We start from the raw sequence: 15,431 nt of genomic DNA, 5'->3' as shown, positions 1-15,431 counted from the left end.
GCCAGTACCGCCTGACTGGCTCCTGTAGGATTTTCGAGCGAGATCGTTGCCAGTGCCCCTGGACTGGCTTGTGCGGGTGGCACATAAAAGACACCATTTCGAGCGTGGCCGTTTTCGTGCGGGTGACACGTAAAAGCACCCACTACACTCTCTGAGTGGTTGGCGTTAGGAAGGGCATCCAGCTGTAGAAACTCTGCCAAATCAGACTGGAGCCTGGTGTTGCCATCCGGTTTCACCAGTCCTCAGTCAAATCGTCCAACCCATGCTAGCATGGAAAGCGGACGTTAAACGATGATGATGATGATGATGTGTCTGTGGAATTCTCAGCAATTTAATTTAAAGAGTGGGTAACTCACTTGATTGAACATTGAATGTTCTAAATAAAAACTAACCAAGGGTCTTTCACCTATCGAGGGAAATATACATCTCTCCTTTCCCTAATGCTCCAGAAAGTAGAAAGAAGCCTCACTCCTATAGGTTTTTAAGAAATTGTAATGGATTGGTATAACTATTTAATTGGATGCAAAATTAAAACACATGTAGCCATTAGTTGACATTACCTGTTCTGAGCCAATTGTCCTCCAAGAGCATTTCTTCATTATTGTCTCTGTGTTTCCAGAACTTAGAAGTGATACTTGGCCCACGAAGGCAAATTTCACCTTTTTGTTCGTCGGTTATGTCTGTCTTAGACTTTGAGTCAATTAACTGGATGGAGATAAAAATAATAGCAACGACAATCATTACTTGTAAATTTAGACAACACAATCATATCTGGAATAAAAGAAACTTATGTATCATTATCTCTATATATAAAAGTGATAGATACGATAACATAGCACACACACATTCTCTCTCTCTCTCTCTATGTATATGTATGTATATTCTTTTATTTATTTCAGTCATTTGACTGTGGCCATGCTGGAGCACCACTTTTAGTCGAGCAAATCAACCCCAAGACTTATTCTTTGTAAGCCTAGTACTTATTCTGTTGGTCTCTTTTGCCAAACTGCTAAGTTACAGGGATGTAAACACACCAGCATCGGTTGTCAAGCGATGTTGGGGGACAAATACAGACCACAAACATTTACACGTACATACATATATATATATATATGTGTGTATATACGACAGGCTTCTTTCAGTTTCCATCTCCCAAATCCATTCACAAGACTTTGGTCGGCCCAAGGCTATAGCTGAAGACACCTGTCCAAGGTTCCACGCAGTGGAACTGAACCTGGAACCATGTGGTTGGTAAAGTCTGTCATACCGGCCATGACGAAGGGAAATAGCCCTGAAACTCAAGTCGCCTTTATATATATATATATTTATATTTATATATTTATATATTTGATCCTTTATATTGAACACTCAATATTTCATCTACATTCAATACTTTCTTTCATGGTGCCATCCATTTTTATGTTATTTTATTTTATATTGTATATTGTATATCATATTATATATTGTATATTCCATATTCTATACCCCGCATTAGTTCTGCAGGAATATAAATAAAACATAAAAAACAGACAGTGTTGGAACTCTTTTAAGCAAAATAATATATTCCTCTATACACAATCATACAAAAAAAACCCCACCTTTTTTGTATTTATTTTTACTCGCATATATATATATATATATATATATATGATGATGATGACTCAGTCACACATACACCATGGAAACTGCATTGAAGCCCTGACCTTATGAGTCCTAAGGCTCATGACAAACCTCTACATACATACAAATTGTTGTAACAAGAAACAATGGGGAGAATCAAATTTATTTGCCACAAATTATTGACTTCAGGATTCGATGTGCAAATGTCCTGCATTTGTTGTAAGATCAGACTGGCTGCCAGCCTTCAACCAACGTGTACCGTAAGGTAGGTGAAACAGTAGAAATGTAATGAGAGGAGTGAGATGTGGACAGATGGACATTGTAAGAGGTTAGAACAGGTAGATAAGAGTTTGAAAAGAGAGGGACAATATGGAAACACACACACAATAATATAACAAAAAAAAGATGTTCACACTGAGTGGTTGGTATACCAAAGAAAAAAAAAAGAAAGAAAGAAAGAATGGAAAGGAAAAGAAGCAGACTGATATTTTGGATGAACCCTGTATCAAAAAAGAATAAGAAGTAAGAAAAGAAACAATACTTCTTTGAAGCACATGTGTATGATGATTTGGTAGCATTGTGATTTCATACCAAAGATGATAAAGCAGAAAATATGATTGTATGTTAAATTCAAATTACGATGAACGTAAACAAACAAACGAAGTTTGTTTTTAGAAGCGTTGAGATGTCTTAGAAAGTTAAAGAAGCGATTTTAAATTCTCAAATGCAGGATAATGTGTTCTGCAAAATAGGGGTAGCTTATCCTGTTCAGGCTATATTATTAGCATTATCCTGCGATTGAGAATTTAAAATCACTTCTTTAACTTTATATGATTGTATGTTTATAAAATCTCTGATGTGCTGTTATAATTGATGAAATAAATGGAAAAGAACCTACTTTGACTTCCATTCCAGGAACTGGAACCCCAACAGAACCATTCTTTATGTTGCTTGCAGGAGTTACCATTCCAACACCGCATGTTTCTGTCAGTCCATAACCTGAAGAAGTTTTTTTTTTAATCAAAAATCCATAATAGCAAGTAGACAAAATATGATGCTTGCATTAAATTTTAAATTTAAAAGGGTTGTTTTTCACAAGGCAGAAGACTGATTTATTTGTGACTGAATATAGTTAACTGAATTAACCCTAGTATCTCACTGGTATTTATTTATCAATTGTCAGAAATCAACCTAAGTGTCATTTGAACATTGAATAGTGAAAATTATTGAAAGAATATAATAAAGTGTACGGTTAATTATCCTACAGTCACAGTTATTTTCCTATGTCTTAAGTATCTTTGTTCAAAGTGAATATAGTTTAAATTCATTCATACCTTGTGAACCAGTCATACCATATCTTGTATGGAGTCTGTCTAGGGTACTGAAGGTGGTTCTGAGAAAGGTGATTGCTGATCAAAACTAATCTACCTTTACATACAGAACCTGTCTTTGAGAGGTACTCTGGAGATCATAAGTAAGATCTCCCTTCATGTTTAGAAGTAACATTTTACAGCTGGTTTTATCAACATACATGATGAAAAAGTTTAAACATATTGTCATTGAATAAAACTGTCTTTTTTTACTGCTGTCTTCTGGTCTGTTATATCAAATAAATACTAGATAATTTATAATTGTAGCAGCAATTACCTTGTCTTATATTTACTCCCTTTAGTTTTTCAGAAAGTTGTTGAATGTGATTAGGGCTCAGATATCCTGACTGACTTACAATAGACTTTAGACTGGAAAGATCAGTTTCTCGCACAAGAGGATGGGAGTTGAAAAATGATATCATTGATGGTGTTACCATTGTAAATGTTCCCTGCAAGGTTAAAAACCAATTGAAAAATTAATTATTTATTAGGTCTGTCCTGATTGAGCAGACTTGTAGCTATCCTAGGCATAAACTATAAAAAAAAACAAACATAATACATCTATTATGAGTGTTTGGTTAAAAAAAAATGAATCAGTGATAAACGAATCATAGGACATGAAATTGTTTCATGGTTGGAATAATATCTAAAGAAAAATTTAATCACATATGATCAGTAAATAATAAAATCATAACAGTGAAAAAGATTTTTTTGTTCACTGGTGTTATGTTGATGGGTACATTTATGTAAATCTATACAGAAAACTACACAGCTTCACTAGATAGATGAGCATTGTGGGCATGTTTTTTGCAGTCTAAGCAGAATCTTTGGCTGATAGCTGATTTGTGTTAATTTATCGACCCCCGAAAGGATAAAAGGCAAAGTCGACCTTGGAATTTGAACTCAGAACATAACGACGAAATACCGCTAAGCACTTTGCCCGACGTGCTAACGATTCTGCCAGCTCATTGTCTATAAGCTAATATTAAGTGCTTTTCCTGAAAATGTACTGCTGCAGCTAGGATGCATCTAATATGCCTGTGCAATATTTTATACCATAAAAGTCGGTTAAATAACTATCTTTTGTCCTCACAGGTGAAATAAAGATTGCAAACAAGCCTCATCACAAAAAATAATCGAGTGTACCTTGTATTTCTGAAAAGATTCCAAATATGACCGAGCTTCAAATCTGTTGAGAGTCACTATGGTGGCACCTTGTACCAATGACATACCGAAACCCATAACTAGTCCAGATGCATGGGTCAAAGGAAACACCATTACATTATGGTCTTTGCCTGCTTCGAATGTAATATAGTCAGGTTGTCTGAAATAAGTAAAATTGTGACAAATAAAAGTATGATTGTTCATAACAAGTAATCGCAGAAGGATAATATTTCAGCATTCACATTATTTTGTCAAAAGTAATACTTATTTTTTCACATTGTTTTGAATGAATCATGCATTATTTTATAGCTTTATGGCCCCTTGGGTAAGGACCTTTTACTATATAGCCCTGGGCTGGTCAATGCCTTGGGTGTGAATTTGAGTGACAGAAACTGTGTTAAAACCTCTGTGTGTGTGTCTGTCTGTGTGTGCATGCGTGAGTGTGTGTGCACACGTGCATGTGTGTATGTGTGTATGCATGTGTGTGTGTGTGTGTGTAGTTTTGTATTTGTGTTTGTTCCTCACTACCACTGCTTGACAACTAGTGTTGGTTTGTTTATGTCCCTGTAAGCTAGAAATTTGGTAAAAGTGGCTGATAGAAGTAAGTTACCAGACTTTTGAATAAGTACCGATGTTGATTTGTTTGACTAAAACCCTTCAAGGTGTTGCTCCAGCATGGCCACAGTCCAATAATTAAAACAAAATTAAAAAAAAAAAGGTAAATTATGATCGTACCTCAGTGCCTCAATGGCAGCAATTAAATTTTGATGTGTCAGCATTACACCTTTAGGCTTTCCTGATAATCCAGCTGAGTATGGTAAAAGAGCAGTGTCCTTCCGAGGATTAATGTGTACATCAGGATAAGTAAAATTTGCTGATTTGAGTAGATCAGAAAATGGTCGGCAACCTTCAGCCTGTCCTAATACTATGGTTTCCTGCAAGGTGAGAACGAAAATAAAGACATCTTTAAAATTTCAAGAAGAAAATTTAACCCTTTAACATTTAATCCAGCATGTCTGGCCCCAATATTCTACCAATAAAAAATATTTAATGATTCCAGAGAAAGATTTATTCTACAAATTCTGATTTTGAAGGCAGTACCCCAACATAGTTACAATCCAGTAACTTAAAACCACTAAATAAATATTTGATATTTCCAGTGAAAGATTTATTTTTCAAATTTTGATTTTACCATGAGTAAACAAACAGCAGAGAGTAGTAAAAACGTAACAAATACCTGAATACCATTGGTTCTTTTGGCTGCTTCTTTAGCCCGAATAATACATTCTGGAGTGGTTACAATAAATTTAGACTGAGAATCTCTTAACTGGGACACGAGTTCTCCTACAAATAAAATCAGTATAATCATAATTAACAGATAAAAAAAGAAAATTTAGAATGGTAAAGTAAAAGACATATGATGGTATACATCAGTGCTTTCCAACCTTTTCCCAATGGTTCCCAATGGTGGAATGAGAACCCAGGTTCGAAATTTCCCCAAGACACCTGATGAAGGCTGGAGGGTATATCGGCCGAAACATTGTGTTAACAACAAACAAGATGAGGACAAATATCCGTCAAATGTAAATAAGGTACATAATTCCTCATCTCTTAAATATAGAACTGTACTTAGTCCTTTTGCTGTGTATTTTTCATAAGTCAAATGAACAAAACTAGACTGGTAAAAGTGTGCATGTGTTCATGTTATGTCTGTAGTACATGTGACAACAAAATTATATAACAAAAATCATGAAACCAAATAAAAAAAATGCAAGTCAAGCTGTTCAGTTCACAAATTGTTCAAAAATTGTAAAATGTTCTTGTATACCAACAGACAGTAAAGATTTCAGACCAAGCAAAATGCATGTATGTAGAAATGGAAAAAAGCAAAATGCATGTGTGAATGTGTGTTGTAATGTTATATTACAAATCAGTTCTTACCAACAGACATCTGTGCCATCGCTGGACTGACAATGCCACCAATGGCTGTGACTCCACAAAGAATATGAAGCATTTCAGGTGTGTTTGAGCCATACAAACAAACAACATCTCCTTTTCGCAAACCAAGACGGAAAAAGGAATTAGAAACTTTAATGGAATCTTTTTGAAGGTTTTCATAACTGAATTTCTGGCCAGTTTCACCATTTATCTTCATAAAAAAAGAAAGAAAGGAAAGTTTCTTAATGTATGCAATTTCAAAAGGAATATTCAAAATGCATTTTCTTTCATTCTACAGTCAATAGTTATTTATGATTATGGAATACAAGGTGCCAGGTGTATTTGAAGACACTTTATTATCCAGATATAACTCTCTTTAAACCAATTAAATGGGTTTTATTTCTTTCAGATCTCCCATGGAAGATAAAATGCTAACACAAGAAGTGAAAAGACAGGCAGTCATTTTTGCCATGTGTGTGGAGCACAGTGGTTTAGAAATTTTAAAAATTTCTAAATGTTGCAGAGTTGAAAATCTCAGGCAGGAATTATCAAAAACATGCGCCAAATTCTTTTTTATTGAAATATATTTGGTTTTTGCTAGATTAGAGTTGTTTTAGTAAATTACTAAACATGTCCTCAAATACCTCTTGCACCCTGTATAAAATATTGTTAATCATTGTATCTGATTGATTGATAGATGCTTATTGCCTTAAAAAGAATTGATTGATTGATACATGCTCATTGTCTTAAAAAAGAATTAATAATAATAATGATAACAATTATGATTTCAAATTTTGGCATGAGGCCAGCATTTATGGAGGAGGGGGCTAGTTGATTATATGAACCCCCATCTTAATAGCATCTTTTGCCACAACTATTAATAATCTGCCTCTCTTCTCTGCCAAAGGAAACAACTGGTGAGAAAATAATAATAATAATAATAATAATAATAATAATAATAATAATAATAATAATAAAAAGAAGTAGTTCAAATTTTGTCCCTTGAAATAGTTTTTGTGCATCAACTAAGGTAATCCCTTGTCACTGTTGCCCCTTAGAAATCCAGTGAACCAGAGTTTGGCCTGTCAGAAACCTGTAAACCAACACCACTGTTTTCCACAAATTACAATATAAATTACAATATAAATTACAATATAAATACTTATAATAGATGCATTATGAATTACTTACCAATGCTGTCTGGTGTTCAAAATCAGCAGTTTTACTCAACAAATACATAGGAAAGGCTATATCTTCTGGAAAACTAAAAGATCCATTGTGAAGGGAAGATTTCACTGTAGTTGATGTCATCACAGACAGACGGTGGTACAAGTTTAAGAAATGCCTTCGAAACATTGTTAAATCCTTTTTTTTTTTCCAATCTAAAATAAAAACTGTTTTCAATATTTCAATGAAATTATTTAATTTTACTTAATATTTTTAAATTTTCACACTCTTTTCAGAGGTCCACAAACAAACAAATAATATCTTTATTGTATATAAACTCTTCTCTTGTGCCAGCATCTAATTTTTAAAATATCCAAATTTAAGTACTCTTTACAGTGACATTTTCTCATTTTTAAACAAATACTTTTGAATGGAGAGTGTAAGTTCTGAAGAATGATTGAGTTTGTGTGTGTGAGTAATATTTATAACGTTTGGTGCTCCTTTACATTCCAAGTTCAAACCTCACCAAGATCAACTTTGCTTTTTATACTTGTGATATTGATAAACTTATACTGGTATTGACAGCTTTGAGTCTAGGTAAGAAATCACTGTATATACACATATAAATAAAGAGTAATGAAATTATTGGGAGTCAGTTTGTAGTTTTAGAAATTATATTTCCTAGAAGAATTTAATCTGTTATGAAATTCAATCAGTGAACTTTAGTTAACTGTAGAAATATGAAAAAACTTTGCTCATAACCTGTCACCGAAATTAATCACATCAACTCTGATCTTTATTGGTCACATGACTGCTTCATGAATCGTACCAAAAATTTAGTCCCAAATACTGACCCCTAACCATAGATAAACTAGATTACTAACACACCTGTTTATCTTTTAATAGAGGCAAATTTGTGGAGATAATCACTAGTCATTTTATTCAATATTTTCTCATCAGTCCTATATTTTGGACTGTAGACAATAAGGCCATATAAAGAACCTTATCTACATAAACTATTTGTATACTTATGGATTTAGAGCACAGAAAGTAAAAATACTTTGTGATTTACTTTTAGTTAGCAGGGTTGATATATCGACAACATTCAGATAAAACCTTTTCACCAGCTTATCAATAAAACTAGGTAGGCTACGAAAATGTATATTATTATTACACATTTAAACATTCACCTCTGTGTAAAATTGGTTCCTGTCAATATAAAGCTGTCAATTACTGCTTTGACAAGTTGGACTGACATTTCTTGGTTTAAGTAAACAAGAGAAGCTTCTATTTTTGATTGTGGGAATATGTTGTTTTTAAGGAAAATATATATAAACTGCTAAAACAAAAATGTTCTGAACCCTAGAGAAGCAACATTAAGATTCTTGCTGTAAAGATTAAGAAGCAAATATTTGTAATTTCAGATGAACTACTCTATCTCTTGAGCAAGTGGTATCATCTTTTATCTTTGATTTTTTACTGGGGCACCACCTTGAAGGGTTTTAGCCAAGAGAAATTTGCTGAAGTGTTAGATTACAAGGACATAAACAAACCAGCACTAGTTGTCAAGTGGTAATGGAGGACAAACACACACAAACATAAAGATACACACACACATACATGATAGGCTTCAAACAGTTTCTTATTTCTTTACTGCCCACAAGGGCCTACACACAGAGGGGACAAACAAGGACAGACAAATGGATTAAGTCGATTATATCGACACCAGTGCAAAACTGGTACTTATTTAATCGACCCCGAAAGGATGAAAGGCAAAGTCGACCTCGGCAGAATTTGAACTCAGAACGAAGCGGCAGACAAAATACTGCTAAGCATTTCGCCAGACGTGCTAACGTTTCTGCCAGCTCACCACCTTCTAACAGTTTCTGTCTACCAAATCCATTCACAAGGCTTTGGTCAGCTCAGGGCTATAGCAAATGAAACTCACCTTAGGTGCCAAGCAGGGGAACTGAACCCAGAACCATACCTGTGCCTTGAATAAATATATTCCTTATAATTTTCTTCTTTTTTTACTTTTACTGTCAGCTTATTTGATGTTTATACACAACTTTAACCATAAATATCAGCTTGTCTAAGAATATCTTTGGTTATTTGGTACAAACACTTTCATTCTAAAGTGTTCATCTGAAATTAAAATGTCCTACCATAAGTTTATACGAGAATGTTTTGTTAACCCTTCAACATTCAGATGTATTGTTAATTTATTTCACATTGTCAAATGTATTGCTTATTTATTTCACATTGTCTTTTGAAAGAGTCACACATTATCTTGTAGCTTCAAAATTTCAATGGTGTGTTTGTATATTTTTAGAATGACATTGTAAGGTAGGTTTGAGACGTTGAATCTGTTTTAATGTAAAACAGGTAGAATATGGCTGTATAAAATACTAAAGGATTAAGCTGTATCCCAGTTACCAGCTTAAGAGAGACAAAATTAGTTATTTTATTAAATCCCCCATATTTCGAACTATTTTCAAAATTATCTGAAACACATATTTGTGAAATATATGCATTAGAAATATGTTTTAAAAAAAGGATTCAAGATGACAAAGAGTTTATTTCCAAAATACATTATGACACATAAGCATTTCATTAATTTTGTTCATTTGTTTTTACTTCTCTTTTTCCATGCTGGCATGGGTTAGATGAGGCATTGTTTTATAACCAAGAGACCTTTCTTATTCTTAGCTGTTTTTCAAATAAGAATTATCTTATTCCATATATTTTCAAAGGTATAAAGCCAGGATATGGCTTGTTGACAGGAAAAATGACTGGAACATTCCTGCTTAAATGACTTTCTGATGATGTGAGTAAAATACATATGCAAGAACACAATTCCTTTGTTTCATTCAAAGGATCAAGAGGAATTAGCTAACATCAAGGAATATTATCTGAGAAAAGCTTTAAACAACAATAACAATTATAAAAGCAATTGATGGGGAGGATAAACCTACTGTCAAAGGCTTCTGGAAAAAACTAAAAATTATGGATGTAGTGGATAATATAGTTATGTCATGGAATCAAGTGAGGCCCTCAGCTTTGGATGGTATTCAGCAAAATATATGGCCAGGCAGTATCTCTGACTTTACTAGTTATTCATCAAGTTATTGTAATGCAAGAAAACTGTATAAGATTTGAAGAAATCATAGAAGATGGGCGTGGTAAAGTTGCCTGTTACTCATAGAAAATTTGTCGAAAGAGGAGTTAATGATGCTGGAATAAAAACGAGCTTGTGATGGAAGGTCTGCAAAATCTTTGCTGCAAACTACCCTAGTTGTGAACATAAGATAAACATCACAAAAAGGGAATCACAATAATCTTAGTTCCTACACTGAGTTGCACAGAGACGATGAACTGCAAACGAAACTAACTTTGGATAAGTTCTTTACCTCTAGCAGATACTGGAGATAGTCTACAATGCAAATAGGAGTACCTTTCTTGGGGCTGTCATAACATTATAAGTTCCTGGGCAAAACAATGAATTAGGACTCTGCATTCACAACCACATCGTACATGTATTAACACTGGCTCCCTAAATCTTGACTCCCTCTTCCGAGCAACTTCCTAGGGTACGCCTTAAACGCAAAGGTAAAGAATACGCACACCCGGTATTTAGGGTTTAGGGTTACACCGAAAAAGGGGGGGTGTACGTATTCTTTACTTCCGCCAGCCTTAAGACGGTATTGGATCTTCTTGCTCCCAGTAATTCCTTCTACATCACCACCTCTCACACAGCCACCAGTATCATTCGGGCTGAGTGTGTATTGTACTATAAAATCACTGCATTATTGTTTATCTCAAGTTACGGTAAAAATACTCAGGAACGCAAGATTGCGTAACGTGGTGGGGGTTGCCTGTATTTCTGACTTGAAGTTAAAACAGCAACATAAATACAACAGGAATGAAGCCAGTAAAAGAGTACAAAATTATTAACAACCTGAATTGGAAATAGTTTCCAAATATCGAAACCCCTTAGCAATGAAACTGTACAGTTATGACTGAAGTTTATGTTTACGATTAAAAGAAATTTACAAATGGTATAACGCTAATAAAAGTACTCGTTTAATATTCAAACTTCGGGCTCATTTTAGTGTACTTACCAAACGAGTAGCCAAATTTCTCTCAATTCTAGTCTTATGTATTGTATGTATATGTTCATATGAAACAACAAGAGAAGCGTCAACGTGACGTCTAGATATGTTAGAAACAGTTACCAAATCTATTTTCCTTAAATCGTAAACTTCTGCTTTGGGTGTGAAGCTTGGACCCTACGGGTAGCCGACACCAAATGACTGAAGCGGGAAGGGGGCGTTCAAGATGATTTGGAAGCTGGCATTTTGTGCGTGATGACAACAGTACGAAGACAACACATTCAACGACGGAAGTTTTAATAAGTTTTAATGAATAAAGTCATGTGAAATGTTGGAACAGACATGTAATGCGAAAAATTACCAAAAAGAAGAAACTGAAATTGAACGTTAAGTTACGAAAACAAAAACTGAACATTTAAATAAAAACAAACTGTAGATCAGTTCTTGTAGGAAAACTCAACGTAAACTACACGTGGCTGGAGAGGACAACAAAACAAGTAAGCTTGGCTTGTTACTATGGAAACAGGCAATCAGAAGTCTGTGGCTTCTGATTGGCGAAAATTACTCAAAATTTGCAAATATCAAAAGCTATTAACTTTTTAGTTATTCATTTATGACAAAAATGAATTTAATTTCCATTAATTGCATTCAAAACTACATCAATACACCAAATTTGAAATCAATTGGAACAAAATTGAAGGAATTGAAAAGTGAAGACAAACAGAAAAGATCCATTGGAAAAATGGAAACAGAACGAGAGTCAGTGATGGTAGTTGAACAGCAATAACTATAATATTTTGGCCATGTTGGGTGTCAGATGTGTCTGCATCTTTGGAGTCTGAGAGGACGAAAAACGGTCTAGCAGGCAACGAAGATGAAAATTGAGCTAAAACACAAGAAGAATCCTGACGAAATAAATCGTTGTAGCATGAGAACGCAGTGTGTCGGGCTGTGGTAGTTCGTGTCTGAAGCCCCAATCTTAGTCATCAGACGACCATATTCATTCATTGAAGCGAGTAACTAGATATATTAGTGCTAGAAATAGCAACCGAATCTAGTTTAAATCACACCCTCTTAACTGAACTTTGGGTATACGGTTAGTAGTGTGCTGATTAAAGAACTTTCAGTGTTTTTTTTTTAGGCTACCTGATATCGTCGACAGTTTTGATAAAAGTGTCACTGGATCTACCTCAGAAATTCCGAAGTGTTTGTTGAGTTTATGAGTTATGTATATAATCGGTCAGTAGGTCATAAATCTGAAAAGAAGCACACTCTAAGATATTAGAACAGTAATACTTAAGGTAGATGCTTCCAGTTAACGAGTCTGATGAGTTACCCATGCCGTTAAGAGCTTTATAGGTGTAAAACCAGTGGTCACTCTTAGACTGGACATAGTAAACAACCTTCTAAGTATATATAAAGCATATATAATTAGTCAGTGTTTCAATAAGTCCCCAAAAAGCACACTCTAAAAAAATTATTTCTACATTATTAAATATATATATATATATATATATATATATATATACATACATACATACACACACATATATATATCATCATCATCATCGTTTAACGTACGTTTTCCATGCTAGCACAGGAGCGAGTCAGGCGGCCCTGGCATCAATCACATTCGGATAGTGCTTTTTACATGCCACCGGCACAGGAGCCAGTCAGGGGGCACTGGTATCAGCCATGATCGGATGGTGCTTTTTACGTGCCACCGGCACAGGAACCAGGCATCGACCACGTTCGGATGGTGCTTTTTACTTGACTATATATATATAAATGGTTTATCTGGTAACTGACCAGTGGTTGTGAAACAAATAAAGTCAACAAGTTAGAGGAAGTTACACCTCTCAACTTTGATTACAAAGTTCAATGGCTTCAACAATCCACTATCACTGCTGACACACATTAAAACTGACTCTCTTGGTGTAAATATTTCTTTCCTGTCATTTGTCATGACATCTTTTTTTGTAAATAATAAAATAAATATTTTGTTGTTTTGTCAACCAACAAAAATATCTCTTTGTTATAGAAACAATAAATAGAACACACTATACAGTACGAGAGTGAGAGTACAGCATGGGGGTATGTGGTTTAGGGGTCAGGGTGTTGCACTCGCGATTCTAAGATTATGGTTTTGACTCTTGGACTGGACGATGCATTGTGTTCTTGAGCAAAACACTTCATTTCATGTTGTTCCAGTCCACTCAACAGGCAAAAATGAGTAATCCTGTGATGAACCAGCATCCCATCCAGGGGGAATATATATATATATATCATCATCATTTAACGTCAGCTTTCCATGGGTTGGACGATTTGACTGAGGACTGGTGAGCCAGGAGGCTGCACCAGGCTCCAGTCTGATCTGGCAGTGTTTCTACATCTGGATGCCCTTCCTAACGCCAACCACTCCGAGAGTGTAGTGGGTGCTATTACGTGCCAGCGGCACGAAGGCCAGTCAGGTGGTACTGGCAACGGCCACGCTCAAAATGGTGTATTTTATGTGACACCTGCACAGGCGCCAGTCCAGCGGCACTGGCAACAACCTCGCTTGAATGTCTTTTCACGTGCCACTGGTACAAGTACCGGGAAGGCGACGCTGGTAACGATCACGCACAAATGGTGCTATCTACGTGCCACTGGCACGGAAGCCAGACAGCTGCTCTGGCAACGATCACGTTCGGACAGTGTTCTTAGCGCTCCACTGGTACAGGTGCCATCACGATTTCGATTTCACTTGCCCCAACAGGTCTTCGCAATCAGGTTCTTACTAAACAATATTTGGCTTTGTTACTAATTTAAAAAAAAAAAAAATTAACAAATGAGTGAACATAAAGATGCTCACAATTTTTACTTCTTTATTTGTTCAATAACAAAATGGACAATGGGCTCTAATGCAATACATTCCAATTCATGTTTCACTGGTGAATAGTATTTGAAGTTATAATGTTAGAGATGCTATCTTCTGCCAGGCTGGAATTCAGTTTTGTGGCATGTAGATTGAGATGAAAATGGAGAAAATTTCTTTATATGTGAAAAAAAAAGAACTATCATTCGTAGAGACACGCAATCATACAAATCTGCTTTTATCTTTGTTTTAATGAGTTTACAGAGATATAGAAATAGGAAACCATTGAGCTTAACACTAAATTTAATGATTATAAGTACTGTTGATAATAATGAGAGGACACAATCCAGAGACAGTAACAGAAACATTTTGGAGAATATAATAAAAGAAACAATGCTAAGGAATTTTAGTTATAAATTAAAAACTAGTAAAGCTAACACTTAATGCATCTAAAATCTTTTTCTCATTGATAGGAGCAAGAATGGCTGTATGGTTTAGAAGCTTGCTTTGCAACTATGTGACCCCACTGCATATCATCTTGGGCAAATGTTTTCTGCTATAACTCTGGGTCAATTAATGCTTTGTGAGTGAATTTTGTAAACGGAAACTGAGTGAAAACCTCTTATATATATATATATTATATATAAAATGGGCTTTGAACAGACCAACACTGGTTTTCAAGGAGCTGGTAATTTTCAAATCTTGGCATCTGAAGCAGCTGGAGAGACGATAGTTTGACCAAAATAACCAGCTATTGCAAGCAAAATTAAATATTGAAAAAAAAAAAAAAAACACATTTAGCCAAATTTGTACATACGATAGTTTAACATAATAGCAACAAAGTGGTTTTCTCAAGATCAGAATGCACCACCAGTCTGAAAACTAAAACTGTGATTTGAGTATAACACTAACAATTAGGGCACATGCCTTCACCTCATGTAATTTAAATTATTAAAAACACTGTTCTAATTCTGTTTCAATTGATTTCCTTAATAGGCTGCCAGAAACGTTACCATCCTAGGTGTAAATGCTTGGCAGTATTTCATCCGTCTTTATGTTCTGAGTTTGAATTCCAGCAAGATCAACCCTGCTTTTCATTCTTTTGAGCACTGGGGTCGATGTAATCAACTTAACTTCTCCTGGGTATGCGTACAGAGAGAGAAACCTGTACCCTTCTGCCAAACTATGTCAAACCAGAGTGGC

At 35.0% G+C, this 15,431-nt stretch overlaps 1 protein-coding gene across 6 annotated transcripts in view; it reads right to left on the bottom strand.

Annotated features, from left to right (window-relative positions):
• LOC106877149 (probable 4-coumarate--CoA ligase 1) overlaps positions 1 to 11,784 on the bottom strand; it is a 16,907-nt gene extending 5,123 nt beyond the window's left edge. The window contains exons 1-10 of one of the 6 annotated variants that reach the window (XM_052971460.1): positions 11,381 to 11,784; positions 9,208 to 9,404; positions 7,284 to 7,474; positions 6,096 to 6,303; positions 5,392 to 5,498; positions 4,890 to 5,089; positions 4,137 to 4,314; positions 3,268 to 3,439; positions 2,519 to 2,619; positions 561 to 705 (exon numbers count right to left, since the gene is read on the bottom strand). In XM_052971460.1, the coding sequence (XP_052827420.1) occupies positions 561 to 705; positions 2,519 to 2,619; positions 3,268 to 3,439; positions 4,137 to 4,314; positions 4,890 to 5,089; positions 5,392 to 5,498; positions 6,096 to 6,303; positions 7,284 to 7,448 (1,276 nt within the window). In that variant the 5' untranslated portion in view covers positions 7,449 to 7,474; positions 9,208 to 9,404; positions 11,381 to 11,784. Of the gene's footprint in view, positions 1 to 560; positions 706 to 2,518; positions 2,620 to 3,267; positions 3,440 to 4,136; positions 4,315 to 4,889; positions 5,090 to 5,391; positions 5,499 to 6,095; positions 6,304 to 7,283; positions 8,031 to 9,207; positions 9,405 to 10,713; positions 11,127 to 11,380 lie in introns of those variants that run through there. The other 5 variants (XM_052971459.1, XM_014925957.2, XM_014925956.2 and 2 more) reach the window with 5 other exon arrangements.
• Positions 11,785 to 15,431: the final 3,647 nt, after the last annotated feature.

The sequence above is a fragment of the Octopus bimaculoides genome, chromosome 11, assembly GCF_001194135.2.
Source record: "Octopus bimaculoides isolate UCB-OBI-ISO-001 chromosome 11, ASM119413v2, whole genome shotgun sequence".
NCBI lineage: Eukaryota > Metazoa > Mollusca > Cephalopoda > Octopoda > Octopodidae > Octopus > Octopus bimaculoides.
Note: the sequence above shows the minus strand (reverse complement) of the source record. Positions and strands in the feature narration are given on the sequence as shown.